Consider the following 22884-nt stretch of genomic DNA (forward strand, 5'->3'; position numbering starts at 1 on the left):
CTTGGAATGAAAGACAATTCCGAACCGGCTTTGTCTACGAACAAGGAAGCTATAAGTAATGCAACTATGAATCTCATGGAGAGTTCGATCCTGGCTCAGGATGAACGCTGGCAAATAACTACCCGAAAAAACCGCTACAAATAATAAAGATTGTTCTATTTAGATTTTGAGACGAAGGAGCGCCCTATCTTTATCAAGATCGCAATCAAATATGTCAAAAATTTTCGCGGGTTATATAAACTATATACAGTCTAGAGTCCAGCAATAATTAAAAAAATTAGGAAAAATATTATGTTGATAAAAAATGAGTGACAAAAAAGACAGAAAAGTTATCATTATGTTTATCATCGATTAGAAAAATAATGAAAATGTTCTTTCATAATTAAAATAAGTTATATTATTCGATGATACTTTAGTCTCTCTTTTTTTAACCAATAAAAATTTGCATATAGTTGGATTTAAACTTGTGTCATTTACAATAACGAAACATTAATTTTACCACTAAATCAAAACTCTATTTTAATATAATATTCACAGTTTTACTTATTATTCATACGTTATTACCTCCATCAATTGTATCTATTGATAATATTATTGATTGAGTTTATGTTACAAGGTAACTTGATATTAACTCAAGATTGATGAGAACACCATGATAAACAATTGTAGTACATTTAGTATTCTTAATATGATATATTTATGTGTTTAAATTTCATTTTACTCAAATTTATTTTTTATTTAATTCCGTACATATTTTATGTGTTATTATTAGTTAATTTTAAATCATATGTTTTATTATTTATTGTATTTTTCATTTGTTAAATACGTAGTTTACATGTACATACCCGTGTGATAAAATTTTTAATAATAATAGTGAAAAAAATGTAAAAGGACATTTATTTTATATTAATTAATTTTTTTTTTAAGAAAGTAATGTTTGGTTGTTTTTTATAGGAGTCCCATCCTTTTTCATCCATTTCTTTTATCACCGTTCAGGTTCTTTGTGAGTTGTCAAAATTATATATATATGTATGTTTTTTGAATTGAATCAATATTATATTTTTAAATGGTAATTAAAGTTGTATTAGATAAAAATGGTTAGAAAATTATGTATGCCAGACAAACCCAATTTTTCTAAGTAGTTTTAAGTGAGATACTTCTTTTAGAAGTTTGTTTTAAGAACAATATTTTAAGTTATTTTATTTAAATATATGAAAATTCTACAATTGAGTTTAGAGTGTAATAAAAGGATAACTATTTTGATACACTGATAGTGAAGTCTTTTAATTTCATAAGTGGGGTTAAGAAAACGTCACATATCCTCTATTAATGAGAATGATATTTGGTACACTGGCACTAGAGTTTTTAAAATGTAGGGTTAAGGGGTTAATAAATATTCTGTAAGGGTATGGTAAAATATGAAAAAGATAAATATTTTAAAAAAGAGACGTGAGATTTTTTAAGGCTACTTGTGAAATAAAATATGTATATTGCTAACGTACCAAATACTAACCATTATTAATGATTAAAAAATAAAGAATAAATAAATTATACACATGACATTTTTTTAACAACGCTTATAGAGTTTAAAAACTACATTGTTTGTGTATCAAATAATAATTCGTAGTAAAAATAATATATATAAAGGGTTAATCTAGTACACTGACCGTGTACCTTTTTTTTTTACAAGAAGTCCTAAAAATTGGCATGTCTTTTTTAAAACATATATAAATGCTTTAAAAGTCAAAAGCACTCTTAAATTATTTGTTAATTTCTGGAAAAATAAATTTTTAGTATTTTCCTTAACTAAGTTGATACACGATTAACTCATAACACAAAAATAAAGTTTTATTTGATAAACTGAAAAAGTTAAAATGTTGAATAATTAAGGTTAAATACTAAATATAATCAGACTCTTTAACGAATGATAATATAATCTTAAAAATAAATTAAAAAACAATAGAATAAATTTTCTACCTTATCATTTTTCACACCTATTTGTATAATAAAAAATTATCTATAAAAAAATTATCTACAAATTTTCATTGTAGATTATCAAAGATGTTTCAAATAATAAATTACTAAAAGTATTAATCTTCAATGACATGTTCAATTAGACCATTTTTTTAAGAGTTTATCAAACATAGCTTAACTTAGTGAAATGTTTTATAATAGTAGAAATAATCTCAATAAAATAATAAAATAAGAAATCAAAATACAAATAGTAATTTTATATTATTAAAAAGAATTATAAAAATCCACACCATCTTGAAAATTTTCAATTATCCATAAAATAATATTTTATTCCTTCTTTAGATTACTGTATGTTGATCTTATTTTTAACCACAAAATAACTCCTTTCTTATTTTTTATTATTTTTCACATGGTGTCCCAATTTGTAGTCTACTCTTTATCTTCTTTGCCTTCAATATAGATGACAGTAAATTTCAATGAAAAGCTAATAAGAAATAACCAATGGTTTAAAACAAGAGAAGAGATTACAGTGTATATTGAAGAAACAAATGCATATAAGATTTCCATGAACCTCCAAACTAAATCAATAGTAGGGAGTGCACTTAATCCCCTTTTATTCTGATAACCAAGTCCTTCAAAGAAATTGAAAGATTAATATATTGAAGTTTGCCCAGATAGATATTCAGTACACTTAATCACAATCATTATTATTCATCACAAACCCATGTTCTCAGCTGTCAGCACTAGATGAAAATTGAAAGCAAAATCAAGAGGATTTCAGGTCAACGTAAACTTTCTTTCCTTCTTTTTACCATGGCTAGGTACATGGTATTGAACACTTTCTGGTCACCAATTTTCTACCAGAATTCATACCTGCAACCCTGTCTCTGACTTCATACACAACAGCAAGGTCTTGACCATTTCCTTTGCTGATCCAGATGTTGTTTTGATATTCAAGGAAAGCATTTCATTCGCTGCAATGGCACAGTATTTAGTCACACCTTACCAAGAGAACATCAAATGATATCGATTTTAATTGCACGGACCTATAAACACCTCACCTGTCGTTCAATTTCAACAGCAGATGCAGCAAGCCTTTGCTTCAAGATACCCCTTTCCTGTTTGCAACTCTCCAACTCGGTATCTAAACTCAATTAGATTAACAGCAAGATTACAAATGAGTAATAACAGAATTTCAAAATCAATGGTATTCCCATGTTCATGTCAAACGCAAGCAGAAATAACACTGTGAGCAAGCTAGGTTAAATTGCAGCAACATTCTCCATCAATTAGCTATATAGAATAATTGTTATTTCCAGCTCTGCTAGCAGTCATGCATGACACCATTTAACCCTTCAAATATTGTTACATTGGCCACAAAGTCTAACAAGGAGAGTGAACCTTGGTGCAAAAGTAAGGTCAAGTGATCATGACCTAGAAGTCGCAGACTCGGGTCATGAGACAGCCTCTAAAAGTGAGGTAAGGCTGAGAATATCTAGAAATTCCAGATCCAACTATGTGAGAGCTTCATGCATTGAACTACCCCCTTATAAAATTTCTGACCTGATACTGGAACCCTATTTATCAGGTAAGACTCATAAAATTTTGCATTCAAGAACTCATGCCATACAAACGTATGAATTTAGTTGAGACCTGAGAGTAGATCAGTTTGATCCAGATAATAAAGTTTATATAAGCCACTTAGTAAAGTTTGAAAAATGAACGTTTCACATGTTAAATGCACTGAATCAACTAGGTTAAGTAATTTCCTAGGGTTGTGATTCTTCTAGCTAGGTGCAAATCCTTAGATCTCAAGAATTACCACTCTTTAAATATGCGTAACATAAAAATGCATCATGCAGACCTCTAAATCTTTGAACTGAGTATTTTATATGAAGGTGAAAAGTAAAACCATCTGTGTGCGCTCTTAAATTTTATATGGATGTGATGTAAAACCCTTTAGGCCATCCAATTACACCAGTCGGAGAACTAGCCATCATCAAAGGCAGTTGTTTTCTTTTGTCTAGACGTCCAAGGAAGTTGAAGATTCTCAAAACAGAAAACTCTATCTCACCATCAGAACTTTTCAAAAGTCTCTTTTGCTCTGTGTAGGAACTTGGATTTGAAATTTTCAATTTGGATTTCATTATGTAAATGGTAAGGATGAAATGCATATATTATGAACAAATTAGTTGAGAAAAGTATAAAAACATGGATTTGTCAAATCCAAAAATATTTTAAGGATTTCAAATTCATTACCAAATAGGCCTCTAGCAAATCCGTGATTGAGAAATTATAATGAATGTTACATGTTTAATAGTTTACTACTCAATTTACACTAATTTTGAAATCCAAATACAAATTCTGAAATCCCAATTCCCAAGTGCTACCTTTAGCTTTCACCCTCAAATGGAACCATGTTGATGTCTCAAGAATTTATCCCTGTACTTAACATTAAAGGCCCAGAACTTTTGCCTATCTATTTCAAAAAGTTGTTTCAGTCGAGCAAGAACACGTCCTATTTCTTGCAATTATCAAGCTAACTTTCTCTGTTTCACTAAATTAGCATCCAAATGTGGGTTTTTCCAGAAGTATGTAATTGAGTTTTCTTTAGCTGATAAAAGGATCAATGGGTGAACAAATAGCGGATTGGTAGAAGATCCCATAATGGTTTATCTTACTCTACAATAGGTTTTTGCAAAGTGCAAATCTTTGTGGTCCCTTCCAGGTGCAAGGCAGTACAAGTGGATGGTGTAATGATAGATTTCATACCTTATTAAAATATATACAGAGAAAATAATGCACTGAACTCCATGCTTTTGTTGTACGTTAAATGCTCATGACATCAAGGAATACATGCAGTCATTATGCAACCTTTTACCTAATATCTTGTCAATGCTGTAGAACATAATTACTTATGTCACATCTTAGAAAAATCCCCAGATAACTGCATCACATAACCAGCTTCACGATATCCTGGAAAGCTGAAGTGCTCATATTTTTTAATGCAATATAGTGATCAAAATTATTGTCCATGGAATAGTTTATGTTACTATAATGAATTACATGCAAGGATATATTTCAGCAATGACATGAATGTACCCTTAACCATCCTTGAAATGCAATTATAGAACAAAATGCCATAAGAGGCTGATTAGTTCTCACCATAATAGTAGGATGAAAGAATCGTGATGCGCTCCACAGGCTGGGAAAGACAAACAAAAGTAAATTAGTATTCACAGCAGAAAAAGATGGCATGGACTAGAATCAGCCACAAATTGCAATATTAATTACTTGTTTTCTAAATTCCTATCAGATTAGTTGAACAGAGGATAGAGAAAAGGCCAAACTTTTAAGATAAAATGTAAGAGTACAGTTACAAAGGAATAACCAAGACAGAGATCCTGGACAGGACAGATTTTTGTGCATGAGTGCTGAATAAGAAGATTATAACTGATCAGCAAACTAGCTACATTAAGCTCTATACATCACAGTGAAAGTTGTATGATTATATAACCAGTTCCTGATTTACAACTGTATGTTGCTCATGTTAGTGTCTCCTCTCTTGCTTTATCTTTTTCTTTTCCCTCTTTCTATGGATTATTTAAAAATAAGAATAATATTACTAAGAGGTAAATTCCCTATTTACGAAAATGAAAGAAAAGAGGCCATAAAGGTGAAACAAGAATAGCTAACAATCAAGGAAACTGGTCAATCCTGAGAATTCTCAACTGGTAAGTAAGGACTCATACTATGGAGTAAAATGTTAAAAATCATGATGGATCCACCATGACAACAGTTCTCAAAGGTAAAAAGCATCTTAAATTTTCTAGTACATTACAAAGAAAAACCAGAAAGAGCATCACATTTATACCATTACAAAGATCCCCTCACGATGAGTAGGAAGTTCCTCAAGCTTTCGCAAAGTCTCATCACCTTTAGTGACTTTCCCAAATATTGCATACTTGAAAAGATAAACAGAAAGTCATGTAATAGGTATGCTATTTGTCAAATAAGATTCTGAAATAATCATTCACAATGATGCATAGCAAGTGTGACTGGAATACCTGCCCATCAAGATGAGGAGCATCTCCAAGAAGTATTGAAAACGAGGACTGTGCACTGTCTGGATCAGAATATCTACACCAAAGCAGAACTCGGGGTCATATAAATACATAGAAAATGTATAAAATTAAATTAAATATGAACTCCCAATACATAAGGTGTTTTTACCTCCCCATAGAGAGAATACCTCTCACGTGTTTTACATCACTAAATTCACCAACAATTGTCTTTTCAGCTTCCTTTCTTTGCTCCTCATTCATGGGAGCTGATCTTCCACTTGCAACATCTGCCACTTGGGCTACAAACCCCCTATCAACCTGCAACAATTTTAAATATGTATAACCTCACCCACACCTCAAAATCAGATTAATTAACAACCAAAGACCAAAACCAGTGTTTTCAAGTTCTACCACTCACTCTGAAGAAGTGGTTGGTGTTATAGCAACCAAGACGCACAAGCTTAAAAATGTGATCAACAGTTTTCGGTGCAACACTAGGGTAAAATCCAAATTCAATATCTCCATAATTTGTCTGCACCACAACCAAAAGTTCAGAAAATAACATCAAACAAACTCACAAAATCGAATACCTTTCACACTGGCATTACCAACAACAACTCCCATTTATTACATAATTCACTAAATATAAAACACAAGTACTGGGAAAACTGGGGTAGATAATATGGGAACTGAATGCTGGAATTAGTGGAGTTAAGAAATATATATATGTATATATATATAGGTGAAAGTGAAGTGCAAAGGCAAAAAGAAAGAACCTGGAAAACAACACGAGGCGAGCTTAGCTGGGGTTCTTCAGCCAAAGCACCAACATTAGTAATTACAAATACTAAACTCACCCACCATAAGATCTTCATCTCTTCTTTTCTCCTAGTCTTAGATTCTCTTTTCAACCTTCTTGGCGCTTGATCTAAACTTGCATTTGTCAACTCCCAAACTTTCATTTGACCCAAAATCTATTCTGCCTAAAATCATTTCTTTAAAAGGGGCAACACTAAATTCAGCCGGGTCTTTGAACTACAATAACAACGCCGGGTAGAAGATGGATAGATCATAGTGAATGGTCCAATTTGCTTATGCTTATAAGATCCAGAAGGGCCCAAATGGCTTATTGATCCTAGTATTGCCAATGCATTCATACGACTCCAATGAGTCCCAATATCTTCAATCATTTTGGGTGGAAAATAATTTCTGAAAAATAATTTATTTTAGAAAATGATTTATTGAAAATATTTTTTAGTGTTTAGATGAATTTGTGTAAAATGTTTTATGTTGTTTGGCAGATTTCCTGAAAATATTTTTCAGAAAAGTTATTTTTATATATATTAATAAATCTATATACATATTAATAAATTTTTATATTTTAAATTGTTTTTACCTATATTGCAATGATTTATTTATAAATAAATAAATTAAATTAAATATATAATAATACTCAATTATTAAGCCATAATATTAACCGTCATAAATTGAAAACAACCAAAGTCAAATAAATTATTTGTAATTGTATTAAAAAAAATAAAAAACAAGAATTGAATAATTATAAATTTAGCTTCCAAACCACAATTAATACTAGAAATTAATAATATTATCCAAATGTATAATTAGTGATACACCACATAATAACAACAACATTGTCCAAGTGCATAACTAATATTACACCATATAAAAGTATCAAATTCTTCAACCTTGAGAAAATTTTTGAAGCCAAATTTGTTTATGCTTCTTACTTTTAACTAAAAAAACTTTGGCCTCGAATTCATGACTCACTAGATAATCAAACACAGAACACAAGAAGTCATCATCAAATCCTTCTTCCTCCATCGACATCACTTGTTCGTAAAGCTGTGGTGTCTTATCCGCAGTAAATTGTTCCAAAGCATTAGCAATTTTGCCAAGTTGTTCACCCACAAATTTAATTTGTTCATCAGCGACACTTTATTGAACATTTTTTCTTTTACGTTTGGATGTGCCAGATAAAGATACATTTGTTCTTACCTCTTCAGCCTCTTCATTGTCGCAGCCTACAGGCACTGAATCTTGGTTACCATCATCCAAATCTATGTCAGCAAATGTTCTGGAAAAACTCTCTGTTCCCATATCTTTGCCAACAACCAAAGCCATTTCATCATAATGATCAATGCTTTTATTCAAAAATGGTTCATACTTCTTGTGTGCCTGTTGGATATTATACACAATTAGAATAACAAGTAAAAAACAATTGAAATATACTTAACATATATATACATATATTACCATCGCTGCTACATCATCTGTCGCTCTATCACATGTGATCATTTTCATGTTATCATCCCATCCAAAACCACTTTCACCTCGAATTTTGTATATAATCTGCTACTGATTTTTTATAGTCCTCAAATGATTTTCCACGTACTTCGCATTACATTGGACTTGGAATCTTTCAGAAATAGCTTTGACAACTCGATTAATAGAAATTGCTCTGAAAGTATTAGAAGGCTTATTTCCTTTTTAGGCCTCCTCTGCTAGAATTTCAAGAAAAACATGTTCCATCAGTTTTGTCCACCTGAATTGCTTGGAGGTCTCTTCTTTGTTGCTCTTACCCATTCTACATTAATACTTGTCATTGTCAATCATTTCAATATCCAACAAGCTTAAAACATAATAAATTCAATATCTAACAAGCTTAAAACATAATCAATATCTAACAAATTCAAGACATAATAATTTCAAAATCCAACAAACTAAAATTTCAATATCATTATCCAACCAACATTAACAAAAAATAATAATTTTAATACTAAAACATACATAACATAGAAACAATAACCCTAAGCCCTAAACCTACCTAATATTTCTAGCCATATAATCAGTCCACATAGTTTGTGCAATTTCGTCTCTTTTAGAAGGCCATTCTATTGCTTCTTCTCTTTCTTCTTGCTCCATAAGAGTTGGTATTATCAAATCAGACTTAGGCTACTCGTATAATCATTGATTAAGTAAATCCCTAGGATCAACTCCCATTATATGATTATGAATGATACAACAAGCCAAAACTATATCTACTTGAGTCGAAAAATTCCAAAATGGTTCAGCATCTAATACACGAAACCGTTTCTTCAAAATCCCAAAAACACGTTCAATAGTGATTCGTAATGATGAATGACGAAGATTAAAGAGTTCATTTGCATTTTCAGGCCCTTGAGCACTAAACTCTTTTAAATGATATCGGACACCACGATATGGGGTAATATATCCATTTCGGATGCCATATCCAGCATCAGTAAGATAATATTTACTTACAATTTTACAAAACATAATTAATACTAATAAATTATGAGCTTCCTAGAACTATTTGACATTTAATGATAATTATTACCTTCCAGAATTCTTAATCTTCCTGGGCGTGAAAATGCATCACTTAAAATACTAGAATCATGTGCACTACCTTCCCAACCAGCTAGAACATAGGAAAATGTCAAATCAATGTAATGGCAGCCAATACATTTTGTGTCGTCCCCCTTTACGGCTACAAAATCTTCCTTGAATGCTAAGTGGAACGGATACACGAATATGAGTTCCATCTAATGCTCCAATACAATCTTTAAAATAAGGATAAAACCTTGGATTGTTTCTAATTTCACTAGGAGTTGACTCATTGGGTAATCTAATAACTAGTTTATACAATTTCAAAATAGCTCTCAATACAACCCTAAAGTAACGGTGAACTGTCTCAGTTGATTTATAATATCTAGATCCAATTACTCAGAAACCTTACATTATGACCAATTATATGTAAAAATATAACCACTTGCTCCCTAATATTGATAGATTTAGATGATTATAACAAATTATTCCTACTAAGAATAACACAAATTAAAAAAAGCGATCAGTCTCATCCTTATCACATCAATACAATGCTGGTCACCACTATGTAAAATACTATTAATATAATTTTCTCTTTCATAATCTCGATTCACACGAGGGTGAGAACCAATTTCCTTCATAGTTTTTAATTTTTTAATCCAAAGAGCCCCAAAAGCTAAAACTGAAGTCACGACTCCGACAATTGCATTTTGATCTTGATTACGATCCATCTACACAAAATAATACCACACAAATATTTGATCACTATAAAAAAGATGCAAGATTTTCATAAGATCATGTATAAAAGTTACCATAACTAAAGTGCATACATACATATCAAGCTAATTATAATTGCATTAATATTTTTTTGAGAAATTAAGCTATTTTCTTTGTACAAATACTTCAATAAATATATTGATCATAGTTAATAGAGATCTTAATGAGTTAATTTATGGAAACTGAATAATCCAAGAACCTATTTACATGACAAAAATAGCATCTTTAAGGTCAAAACTTGCTAACATTCAGAATGCAGAACTAGTTAATATGCTCTGTCAAAGAATGCTTCATATCCATTATCATCACCAGGAGGGATAGTTTCCCTATTCAATATGTTTGACATTTAAGGCTACCTGAAAATTTTAGTGTATTTTGAAGATCCACTTATATTTTTTTGGTTGACCTTAAAGCACAAATAGTAGTTTATTAACCCAATTTGCAATTTTCCCTTTTGTACAAACTAATCGATTGAGTAAATCAGAGTCTCCTAATTTTTTGGTTTCTATAATTTATGGAATTATATTGTCCAAGGCCCTTAACACAGGAACGCCAAACCTTCTAAATAACTTCATAAATAGAGAAAGAATCAAGACACCTTCTAAGACGAATAACAAGTACACAATTTAACACCGAAACAAACTGAAGCAAATCAGTAATTTGCAGAAACAAATACCATTATGCACCATTATATCTGCAGTAGTTAATCAAAATTCATGAATATCCAATATGCATTAATATTTCATTAGTTTTTTCTTTCTTTCTAAAAGGGTGGTCCCCCTTTGTGTTTTCACCCATTGATAAATGCTATACTTCTTCCTACGGTCTTGACTCCTCCAACAGTATGTACATACATATACATGGCTCATATTATTACTGTAATAAAAAACTGAAAAACATATGCATAATATATATAATTAAAGAACTTGTTTTTTTTTTTAGATTTGTTGTAAAGGAAAAGCATTCAGTCAGCAAGGCTAGAATATGCTTGGTTTGGTTAAATCAGAATAAGCACCGCAAGAGTCAAAAGGAAGTGACTGCCCTGGGCATATACCTGCCAAAAGGTTAAAAGTTAAAGATCCTCCCACCTTTATTTTTCCTACTTGCTGCTATCCATGGATAACAATAAATTTTAGCTTTACAAATCATTATATAATAAACTACTGTTTTTTTAAGAAAATAAAAAAATTCTCTGTCAGATAATTAAAACAGACCATGTAAAATTTTAATTTCGCTTCTAAAATTATAAATAAAAATTTTATGTCCATTTTGAAGAAGAAAAACAGAGACAAAAATGAGAATCAACAACCCGATCCCCTCCCCACCTCTTATTTTCTCATCCTTGCTCTGGCAGTGTCCAAAAAGCTTTATAAGAAGAAATCCAGTCTCTGAAATTGCAAGTGAATTCAACTACCATAGGAGAAGTTCATCATTGGTGCTAAAATTGTAAGGGACTAACTTTCAAATTACGTTTACTTGTACTAGTTTCAAAAATTATGAAGGCATCCCTGCACCTAAGAATATGTGCGTCTTCCAGTTTATCTATTACAACCAAACAAAACTGAAACACATATAACAGCAAACTGAATGACATAATGCAAAAGCAAACTACACATTATGTATCTCTTTCTTAAAATCTTTTGTTAGCCTTTTGAACATTAAGGACTGTAAACATTGATTGCACCAAAGTTGCAAGCCAAACTAACCAAATCAGGTATTGGTTTAACTAAACTAACCTAGTACTTATTTCTGAAATAGTAAAAACTTTTATGTCCGTTTTGAAGAATAACCCCATCCAATTGAAACCACCAATTTTTTAAGCTGTAAACCCACAAAATTCCTACATCGTTTAACCATCAAAATTCCTACATCGTTGCAACCAATTACAATAGCTTATTCCATTAAAATAGTCATATAAAAAGGTATTTAATAATCAGCATAATGGCAAAGATCTTCTAGTAGTCAACTTATTTTAACATTGAATTTTCTAAGGAAATTTGGATTTAACTGAAAGTCTTATTGGTATTTTTGATTGGTTTGTTTCTCAAGCAGAAAGTCTTTATATATGAGCTGCTAACAATTTTTAATATTCAAGAAATAAAAGATCAACTCAATTTTATTCAAAATATGTCAATAAAATAACACAAGTTATAATATGTTGCCCACTTTTCCTTAGTTGCAATTAGCATTGAAGTTGATGGTTATAAATGGCACTAATAATCTTTCTATTTGACATTTTTAAACAAAAACTTAACAGTAAGGATAATCACCTCAATACTTCTTTTTAATCCATTAACTCAATGATAAAACTAAACCATGGAATCAATTATAATGCAAAGGAATAAAAGCATTAACAATTAAGACCCACGGTATTCAGAATACCATAGTAAATTTAAGGAAATATTAAGAACAACCTATATACCATTCCAACAATATTCAAAAAATAGTTTATCGCTGAAAAAAAACCCTATGTATAATTTGAAGGTAGAAATATAACAATGAGTTTATTTTGTTAAAAAAACCTAAAAGGAAATGTTGAGATTTTTTAAGAGATTTATAGAGAAAATAGCAAGAAGATTAAAAGGGAAAGCTTCCCTTAGCGAAGAAGTGAGGGTCGAGTGGTGTAGGGAAGAAGAGGATGAGTTTTCATCTTTTTTTGATTTTTGAAAAATACCAAAATATCAATAACCCCATTTCATTAACCCATTATCAATTACTAAAATCCAGCTAAAACTACCAATTTTAAGCTGTAAACTTATAAAATTCCTCCATGGTTTAACAATCAACAATAACCCCATTTTATTGATCCACTAGCAATTATTAAAAATCCAACTTAAAAAGCCATAAATTATGAAAAAAGGAAAAGAAAATTGATTTTTTTGATCATCATATCGGATTGAACAAAAAGCAAAATTTAGAAATAATTGAGCCAAAAAAAAACTTGAAGCATATGGGTGACTCACCGAAACTGAGTTGAAAACCGATCTATGGAGCAGAAAGATGAAGAAGGAAGACGAAGCTGAGAGACAGAGATGGCGAGGCAGAGATGAGGAGGAGAGGCGGTGGCTTTGAGGAAGGGAGAACCACTACTTAGAAGAGAAGGGAAAATGTCTTACCGCTTAGAAATCGGTAAGACATTTTTCAGAAATTGGCTTTGATTTTACCTGTGTTTTGGAAAATGTTTTCCTAAAGGAATTCATTTTCCACCAAACAAACACCGGAAATTATGGAAAATATTTTCCGAAAAACATTTTCCATCAAACAAACGCAGCCTTAATGAAGATATAATCTGAAAAGATATTTGGAAAATAATAATTTACACTTTTTAAGTTTTTGTTTTTGTCTAGCGGCAGTGTTAGTCTCCGGGCTAGCTCCTTCCCACCTTTTTCTCCTATCTATTAATCTTTTTTTTTCTTTTTCACATTCACTCTATGTGTCTTCTCTCTTTTCAGTTTGCAGATCTATTTTATGGGCATCTTTATTGTCTTAACAAGTTGTGATTGATTGATTATAATGCCTGTCATCGTTGAAACACCACCGACAACCGACAGTTTCTTTTAGAAAGTGGGTAGCTCTTCGTTGACTTCTTCATATGTTTCTATTTGAAAAGCCTAAGAATGATAAATTATTTCATAAGTCGATTTGGACTTGTATGGTTTTAAGTTTTATATGTTTTTTGTTTGTTTTCCCATTGTTTAATAAGTCTTCACTTTTAGAATTTTTTGTCTACTCTTGTAGTACGCTTTTTAATCTTGCTTATACATGTAGTTTTGCTTTTGCAAGAAATTTTAGGGTTGGTTTTGTCGTCGTCCTCTCTAGTTTGGTGGATGCTTGGTTCTTTTGTCGATTTATGCCTGCTGTTTTGGACCATTCGGGGCTGATTTCCTTATTGTATTAAGTGTTTGCAATCACTCTTGATATGTTGTGCATGAGTTGTAACAAAACCAATTGTCAACATGCCATAATGTTCTATTGATGTTGAAGCTGAAGCTTTTGTTGTGTTGATAGAGCTTGTCCTTCAGCGCGTACAACGGGTGTTTGTTATTTTTTCTCCGAAATTGCATGGTCTCATTCAAATTATTGAATTTCTCTTTCAAAAAAAATTATACATATTTTTAAAAAAAATATATTAATTTATTTTTATATAAGATAAATATAATTATTTATATATGCAATATATAAACATAAAATGAAGTTGTATTGATAATTATATTAATAATTTGTGAGAATTAGATTAAATCAAAATTTCATATATAAAATTGCACAAGATCAAAGTTATTGTATAAATTTGTACATTAAACCAAAGTTCATGAGTAGCTTTGAGATTTATTCCTTATTTTTCTAAATAAGTAAGAAATTTTGAGATAATGTCATAAATAGTATCTGTATTTTAATCAATGCCCAATGTGGTACCTCTATTTTTAAAATATTCATTTTAGTAGCTGAATTATCAATTAGTATGTTATTTTAGCATTTGGGGTTAACATTGTTAACAATTGGCAAGCCAACCAATGAAATTATGTCAGGTAAATTTTTTATCCAAGCCATTAATGTCATATGTAATAGTAAAATGTGACTATTTGCAATGTTTCAAAGAATAGGTCGGTGATTGAACTGATAAAATCATTAATTCTCGATTCAATTGATTTGATAATTGATTTAATAATAATTAATTAAATGTCATTAAATTTTTAAAATTATAAACAAATTCAATCTTTAATTCTTCTTTGTCTCAATTTTTAATTTTTTACCATTTTCGAGCGGTTTGCTCATAGGTTGATTCAATCCTTTTTATTTGGATCGATATGCTAATTAATTCTCGATTCACCGGTATGATTAACAAGTCCATTTCAATTCCAAGTGACTATTTGGATATTAAAAATAAAAGAAAAACTATGGCCGTAAAAACAAAAATGTAAAAGGCAACTAACACTTGTCAAAGTAAAAATCAAATATAAGGAAAGTGAAAAAAAAGAAAAAGCAAACTCTGTAGGCTTCCGTCTCTTGAAATCCGTCTTCTCCGAAAAAAAGAACCATTGGAAAGTTCATCTTGTTAAAAGTTAAGCAAATGAATCCTTAATAGCAGAAGTTTGATCTTTATCTTCTTTAAAAATCTTCACCCTCTTTTAGCTTAAGATAAACTAAAAATTTTCAAAAACAAAATATGGAGAATCACATGTTAATTAAAAAAAAAACCACGTTATGTATCCTGTAATTTAAGCTCAAGAAATGCTTTTGCAGTGCGCATTCTCCAATTCGGGTGTCAAAGACAAACAAAAATTCAAAAAGAAAATTTTATGGTTGTGAAAAATCTCAAGAGGCAATTTATTTAAGGTTAGGAATGATATATATATAATTTAGAGTAAAGTTTTTAAGCGAAATTGGCAACATTTTAAGTGGCAGGCTTCATTATTTGACAAATGGCACTCTATTTATACGTGCGTTAAATATTTGAATATTTTTTATAGTAAAAAATTGACAAATTTTATCGTTAAATGCATTGTTTTAACATAAAAATAAAATGAAAAATGAAAAAGAAAAAAGAAAAATAATTTGTTTCATGGGTCAAAAATGTTTGAATATTTTATATTCATTAGACAATTTGAAAACAGAGTCTCAATTTTATTATTTAAAAAAAAAGAAGTCACCACCGATCTTTTTTTTTAGGTGTGATCGGACACCTAATAAATTCTCTCTTTTTTATAGAAAAACTTATTTTTAAAGTTTTCTAAAAAAAAGGTAATTTTAGGTCCACGTTAAAATCTAGAGAAAATTAGAGTTTGGGAGCCGATTACGCGCGAAGAAGGTATTAGCACCCTCGCGACGCCTAAAATTGGTATATCGTTAAGCGTGTGTTGTCTTAATTTTCAAAAATACGAGTTCAATTTAATATTTAATAGTGGTCCGATTGAAACACAAGAATTTGGACAAATTACATATTATTATATTATATACATTTTAAAAATAAAATTTTGATAATTTTTTCGATTTTATTTTAAAAGGGCATCTCGTATTTAACATAAACCGATGATATTCACCCAACATAGCGATGAAATCAACGACTTAATGTTAAATCGATTCGTTGCCTTATTTATTGAAATTATTTAAATTTAAAATTGTAACTAAATAAACATAATAATATCTCTAAAATTAAAGAAAGAAAATATTTAAAAATGTCAATAATATTTAAAAAAAATGAAATGTCATCAAAATACATGAATTAAATTAAAAGTGGGTAAAAAAGAAATTACTGAAAAGCCCAAAATTACGGGCTTGAAGAATGGGATACACGAACCGGTCCTTAAGATGATTGGCTATATTGAAAGCCTGTCTAAGCTTGGGTTTCCATTGAGCCAAGAGTTGGCCACTGATGTTATTCTACAATCGTTGCCGGATAGCTACAGCCAGTTTGTCCCCAATTCCAATATGAATGAAATTGATAAGACTCTGCCACAGTTGCTCAGTATGTTATGAACTGCTGAAGACAACATGAAAAAGGTTGGACCCAAGCCTATACTGATGGTCCGTAATAACAAGGGCAAGGGAAATGCCAAAGTTCAGACAAAGCCCAAGGGCAAAGAAAGGCCCAAGCCTGGAAAAGTAAAGGCTGCATTGAAACCTAAAGGTGGGGTGGCTAAGGAAGAAAACTGTTTTCATTGTGGTGTGACTGGACATTGGAAGCAGAATTGCCCTATCTATCTTGAGGAAGTCAAGAAGGCCAAAATAAGCGGAACTTCTGCTTCAGGTATTTATCAACTACTACTTCATGGTTGTGGTTCTCACATTTGTACTTCTGTACAGGTACTATAAAGGAGTAGAACTTTGGCTAGAGGAGATGTGGACCTACGAGTTAGAAATGGAGCAAAAGTTGCTGCATTAGCTGTGGGAACATATAATTTATCCTTGCCTAGTGGACTTGGTTTATGTTTAGAGGATTGTTATTATGTGCCTAGTTTGACTAAAAACATTATTTCAATTTCTTGTTTAGACAAAATTGGTTTTGAGATAATTATTAAGAATAATTGTTGTTCTTTTTATCTCAATAATGTTTTCTATGGTTCGACACAATTGATTAATGGCCTCTATATTTTAGATCAAATGAATCTCATTTACAACATAAATACTAAAAGATCAAAAATAAATGACTCAAATCAAATTTATCTATGGCATTTTCGTTTGGGTCACATAAGTGAGGAACGCATATCCAAGCTCTATAAATATAGTCTATTGGATTCATTTGTTTTTTAAACAATTTGAAGTATGTGAATCTTTCTTATTGGGAAAAATGACTAAATCTCCTTTTATTGGTAAAAGTGAACGAGCTACTGATTTATTGGGCCTAATACATTATGATGTATGTTGGCTAATAAATACACATGCTAGAGGAGGATTTCACTACTTCATTACTTTCACTGATGATTTCAATAGATATGGCTATGTCTATCTCATGCGCCATAAGTCCGAGTCCCTTGAAAAGTTCAAGGAATTCAAAAATGAAGTACAAAATCAACTAGGCAAAACTATCAAGACACTTTGATCTGGTCGAGGGTGGGAGTATTTGAGCTTAGAGTTTGACGATCTTTTGAAGAAATGTGGGATTGTTTCACAAATTACTCCTCCTGGTACTCTTAAATGGAATGGAGTTTCTGAGAGAAGAAATCAAACTTTGTTAGACATGGTTTGATCCATGATGAGTCATGCTGATCTGCCAACTTCCTTTTAGGGACATGCACTTGAGACAACTGCTTTCACACTAAATCATGTTCCATCTAAATCAGTTTAAAAGATGCCATATGAGATATGGACTGGGAAATGTCCCAGTATGTCTTTTATGAAAATTTGGGGTTGCGAAGCTTATGTTAAACGTCAGACGTCTACTAAGCTTGAACCCAAATCTGAAAAGTGTGTTTTTGTGGGGTATCCAAAAGAAACCAAAGGATATTATTTCTTTAATCCCATTGAGAACAAAATACTTTTTACTTAGACTGGTGTATTCCTAGAGAAAGAATTTGTTTCTAGAAAAGGAAGTGGGAAAAAGATTGAACTTGAAGAAATTCAAAAATCACAAAATACCACTGAACCAGAGATAGAACAACAACAAGTTCCACAAGGAATTGAGGAACAAGTAACTGCTGTAGAAACACAACCACCGCGTAGATATTTAAGAGAGCGCCAAACACCTGAGAGATATGGATTTCTCATTACAACGCATGGTGACGTTCTACTTATAGATCAAGATGAGCCTAGGACTTATCAAGAAGCAGTGACGAGCCCAGACTCTAAGAAATGGCTTGAGGCCACGAGATCTGAGATGGATTCCATGTATGAAAACCAAGTATGGACTTTGGTTGACCCACCCAAAGGGGTTAAACCCATAGGGTGCAAATGGGTTTTCAAAAAGAAAACCGACATAGATGGTAATGTACAAACATACAATGGGCGATTAGTCGCTAAAGGTTTTCACCAAGTTCATGGTGTTGACTATGATGAAACCTTTTCTCCTGTGGCTATGTTTAAATCCATTAGGATATTGCTCGTTATAGCTGCATTTCATGACTATGAAGTCTGGCAAATGGACGTCAAAACAGCTTTCATTGACGGGAAACTTGAAAAGGATGTGTACATGATACAACTTGAAGGTTTTGTCAATCCAAAGAATGCTAGAAAGGTATGTAAGCCACAAAGATCCATTTTTAGATTAAAGCAAGCTTCTCGAAGTTGGAATCTTCGTTTTAACGATGCAATCAAATAGTTTGGTTTTATCAAAAATGAAGATGAGCCATGTGTTTACAAGAAAGTTAGTGGGAGCACTATAACATTCTTAGTACTGTATGTGGATGACATACTTATCATAGGAAATGACATACCTACCTTGTAGTCTATTAAGACTTGGTTAGGAAGTTATTTTTCTATGAAGGACTTGGGCGAAGCCACATACATCTTAGGAGTGAAGATCTATAGAGATAGATCAAGACGACTACTAGGTCTAAGACAAAGTACATACATAGATAAAGTACTGAAAAGGTTCAGTATGGAAGAATCTAAGAGAGGATTCCTACCTATGAGACATGGTATTTCACTCTCGAAGGAAATGTGTTTTTCAACTCCACAAGAGAGAGAACGCATGAGTAAAATTTCATATGCTTTCACTATTTAATCTATCATGTATGCCATGTTATGTACCTATCCAGATGTCTCATATGCCTTAAGTATGACGAGCAGGTACCAAGTAGATCCCGGTGAAGGTTACTGAACCATAGTCAAGAATACCCTTAAGTACTTAAGAAGAACTAAGGATACGTTCCTAACATATGGAGGTGAGGAAGAGTTAAGTGTAAAAAGTTACACTGATGCCAGCTTCCAAACCGACAAGGACAATTCTTGAACACAATCAGGTTTTGTGTTTTGCCTTAATAGTGGTACTATGAGCTGGAAGAGTTCAAAGTAAAGTACAGTAGCCGATTCTACAACAGAGGCCGAGTATATTGCAGCCAGTGAGGCAGTAAAGGAAGCGGTTTGGATCAAGAAGTTCATTACTGAACTAGGGGTTGTGCCTAGCATATCAGATGCTATAGAACTTCGACGTGATAACAATGGAGCCATTACACAAGCTAAAGAACCTAGATCTCACCGGTAATTCAAAAATATACTTAGGCACTACCATATTATTTGAGAGATTATCGATCGAGGGGATGTAGAGATATACAGAGTACCTACAGATGATAACATTGTTGATCCCCTAACCAAGCCTCTGACACAGCAAAATCATGATCGTCACACTAAGTCGCTTGGTATTAGATATATAAGTGATTGGTCTTAGTGCTAGTGGGAGATTGTTAGAGTATGCCCAAAGATTAATCATAAGATGGTTGTAATAACATACTTGATTTATCATGTTTATTAATATAAGGCATTACCATTATTATTTCAGCTTCTTTTCTGTGTCAAGTATTATTGTTGGATAGGACACTAATAATGCATTAAGACTAACATGTAGTTGATTGATGATAAAGAGTTGTCATTAATATGGAATGTCAAAATAGATGCATGAATATGTGTGTTAGAGAACAACATATTGGACTGACCCGTTATGAGTATGTTTTTTGGATTACTTTGATACAGTCAAATGTACACCGTAACTGGTTGTTCTATAAAAGCTGATGTTGGATATACCGCAATCTATGTAGAGGGATATGGTTGATCGATATAGGATAAGTCCCTTCTACATAATGAGAGTAATATCTTAGGCCACTTGATTGAGTGAGACTAGAAATGCATGGCCATGCTCAAATAAGCTGATAGGAGATGTTATACTTATTTGTATATCATAGTCTACTTAAGATATTAAGGAACATGGAATGGACTATGCAAGTGTGACTATTCCATGACTTGTGTCCAATCCAAAGATAAATGACTTAAGGATTATTGCATGAAAGGTTAATCATAAAAATGTTATTTCGAATCATGATTTCTTGTGACTTAGGTAGCAATGATGTATTGCTAGGTGCCACCCATTGTTTGTAACATTGGAATCGTTCTAGCATTACTGCTAACGTTACAAGAACTTACAGCGTCACACCCTGTAGTTGAAATGAACGGAATAAAACATAGTTGGTATTGTGTTTGGTTGTCGCTTGAATTAAATTAATTATAGAATTAATTTAATTGGATAATCAAATATCGAACACATTATGTACAAGGTTGTTGTACGAATAATGAGAACATGAATTTGGTTAGTATATAAATTCAAATAAATATATGGTTTACCAAAATCATTATTATAATTAATGTAATTATAATTTTCGATTTAAAACATTGTTATATTTATTTAATTTCTAGAAACCCTAAATATAGATATAAAAATCTCATTTTTTCTTTGCTTGGGTCTAGCAGCCGTCAAAGCAAAGTCTTTTCCAAAACAGTTTTGGGGATTCCTTCCGTTCATTGTCAACTGGGTGGATTACGTAGAGGCCGGAGTCATGATAGATTGCGGCTTGGTTCGATAGTAGATCAGATTACTCGTTGCTGAGGTGTTTTTGTCTACTCAGAATAAAGATTCGATAATTTCGAAACCTTTATTTCACCTCGATTCGTTCCTCACACATGGATCCATGGTTAGGATCGCCGAATGTTTTAATTTTTCGCTACGCCGTAGGGGTTCCGGCGTTCCAACATAAACAACTTTTGAAAAATAGATGGATGTTAGTCATGAGGTCGGAGGTTCATACGCCCTGAATTGCGGATTTGGAGCGAGAGTATTGTTTGAGCCATCATCGTCAAAATCGTAAGGTTCTGGCTCAGTTGGAACCTATCTGGTTCAAAAAATAGTGCTACTTTTGAACCATCCGGGCTGCTGAACTGTCAAATTGGATCGGGTTTTGACTTTGATCCATCAGCTACATCCGTTGTCCCTTCTTCCTCAGTTGCATCTTCTTCCGAATCTACAGTTTCATTGTCATCTTCAACTTAAGGTTTCGATGTACCCTCGTTGGACTTGATCGTAGGGAGTAAGTTATTGGTTCTTCGATACCTTAAGTGCCCCAAAAAATTATATCGTATTACGAACCAGTGTAGGTTGATGCCCCACCCTATAAGTGCTTTCACCCCAAGACATCAATCCACCAAAGTTGAAATTGAAAGCATTAATTGAATATCGTGCCTGGCTGTTGAGATTTGGGTTTCACAAATACCTCGACTAATAATGGCTATTGAAGTTTAAATCGGTGTTGAAAACTGCAGAATCTCTACCCATTGATGTTTCAGGGACATCATAGTAAAAGTTTTGTAGTAAACCAGTGAACTCACCTCACAATTGTGTAGTAGGACTTTTTGCTTCAGCTTCGATTCCAACATTAGCCGCAACGATGGCTGAAGATGGAGTAGCTCTATCAGCTTCGACAAACTCGACATATAACTCCTTTACAGCATTTTTGCTTGAGTAGTGTAATGATATGATTGCCTTCACCTCAAGCTCACCTTTCATATCAGATAACCCTTGACTTTCCTCATTATTCTACTCTGTAGCTCACGTAATTAAATGGTACGATTGAAAGCCAATTCCATGGGCTGGGCTCATACAAATACGATCCTGACTTTTGTATTACAGATTTGACCGTCGTAATAAATGACGGATTTCACTCGTCGACTCATTTCAATTTAATAAAAATTGGATATTTAAAACCAAAAAAATCTTTAAACGATTATCCAAAGAAATGTAGATGATTCTCGTAACTCAACTTTTCGATGTTTGGTATGAATTTGTTGCGTGCCTAAGTTCTGAATATTTTGGTGCTTTAATAGAAAAATTGAACAAAGAAAGAGGTAATGCGTACTTCAAAATTTGTTTCTGAGGAAGAACTTTTGACGAATAATGGTAATGAAATGCTCTTCAGTGCTCGAAAATGCGTTTTACATATCACTAATTAAAATTAGACACGTGCTTCAAAGGGCATTCAGTGCCTCAAAACGTACTTCAAATTTTACCCGGGATTCCCGAGGTCAAGTATTTTTTTCAGACTTTATGCAAATATTAGTGAAAACTCGTCCAGCTAGCTGAGTTTTCCTACCAACATGGCAGGAATAATCCTTTACCTCTCAATGAAAGATTTGAGGAAGACTATACATTCTCGTGATTTGGATCCAAGGGCCAATTAAATTATATATAATTTTTTAATTATATTCTAACTAAAAATTGAAAAATTGGATT

The 22884-nt window shown here is 32.0% G+C and overlaps 2 protein-coding genes across 6 annotated transcripts; both read right to left on the bottom strand.

The window, feature by feature from the left end:
• Nucleotides 1-2553: 2553 nt before the first annotated feature.
• On the bottom strand, nucleotides 2554-7231 carry LOC107908463 (peptidyl-prolyl cis-trans isomerase CYP23). The gene is made up of 8 exons (XM_016835636.2): nucleotides 6815-7231; nucleotides 6457-6570; nucleotides 6208-6356; nucleotides 6042-6114; nucleotides 5849-5938; nucleotides 5140-5179; nucleotides 3036-3118; nucleotides 2554-2948 (listed from the first exon to the last, which is right to left on the bottom strand). Exons 1-8 carry the CDS (start codon nucleotides 6998-7000, stop codon nucleotides 2928-2930), a joined length of 756 nt encoding a protein of 251 aa, XP_016691125.1. The 5' UTR covers nucleotides 7001-7231; the 3' UTR covers nucleotides 2554-2927.
• Nucleotides 7232-7603: 372 nt separating this feature from the next.
• Nucleotides 7604-13477, bottom strand: LOC107907641 (uncharacterized). 5 transcript variants are annotated; one of them, XM_041088660.1, is made up of 5 exons: nucleotides 13142-13477; nucleotides 9415-10132; nucleotides 8313-8643; nucleotides 8055-8234; nucleotides 7604-7910 (listed from the first exon to the last, which is right to left on the bottom strand). In XM_041088660.1, exons 3-5 carry the CDS (start codon nucleotides 8358-8360, stop codon nucleotides 7740-7742), a joined length of 399 nt encoding a protein of 132 aa, XP_040944594.1. In that variant the 5' UTR covers nucleotides 8361-8643; nucleotides 9415-10132; nucleotides 13142-13477; the 3' UTR covers nucleotides 7604-7739. The 5 variants fall into 5 exon arrangements, 4 of the variants coding, with proteins under 4 accessions (XP_040944594.1, XP_040944593.1, XP_040944592.1 ...); XM_041088659.1 differs by lacking the exon at nucleotides 9415-10132 and adding an exon at nucleotides 11194-11232; XM_041088658.1 differs by having other exon boundaries at nucleotides 8313-10132.
• Nucleotides 13478-22884: the final 9407 nt, after the last annotated feature.

Source organism: Gossypium hirsutum, chromosome D02 (assembly GCF_007990345.1).
Source record: "Gossypium hirsutum isolate 1008001.06 chromosome D02, Gossypium_hirsutum_v2.1, whole genome shotgun sequence".
Lineage (NCBI taxonomy): Eukaryota > Viridiplantae > Streptophyta > Magnoliopsida > Malvales > Malvaceae > Gossypium > Gossypium hirsutum.

Coding starts and splice junctions, on each gene's coding strand:
- LOC107908463 (XM_016835636.2), bottom strand. CDS start 7,000: ATGAAAGTTTGGGAGTTGACAAATGCAAGTTTAGATCAAGCGCCAAGA. Junction 5,939..6,041: donor CTCCTCATCTTGATGGGCAG/GTATTCCAGTCA, acceptor TATCTTTTCAAG/TATGCAATATTTGGGAAAGT. Junction 5,180..5,848: donor GTGAGGGGATCTTTGTAATG/GTATAAATGTGA, acceptor TGTCTTTCCCAG/CCTGTGGAGCGCATCACGAT.
- LOC107907641 (XM_041088660.1), bottom strand. CDS start 8,360: ATGAAAATGATCACATGTGATAGAGCGACAGATGATGTAGCAGCGATG. Junction 8,235..8,312: donor CAGATGATGTAGCAGCGATG/GTAATATATGTA, acceptor AATATCCAACAG/GCACACAAGAAGTATGAACC. Junction 7,911..8,054: donor ACAATGAAGAGGCTGAAGAG/GTAAGAACAAAT, acceptor ACTGCGGATAAG/ACACCACAGCTTTACGAACA.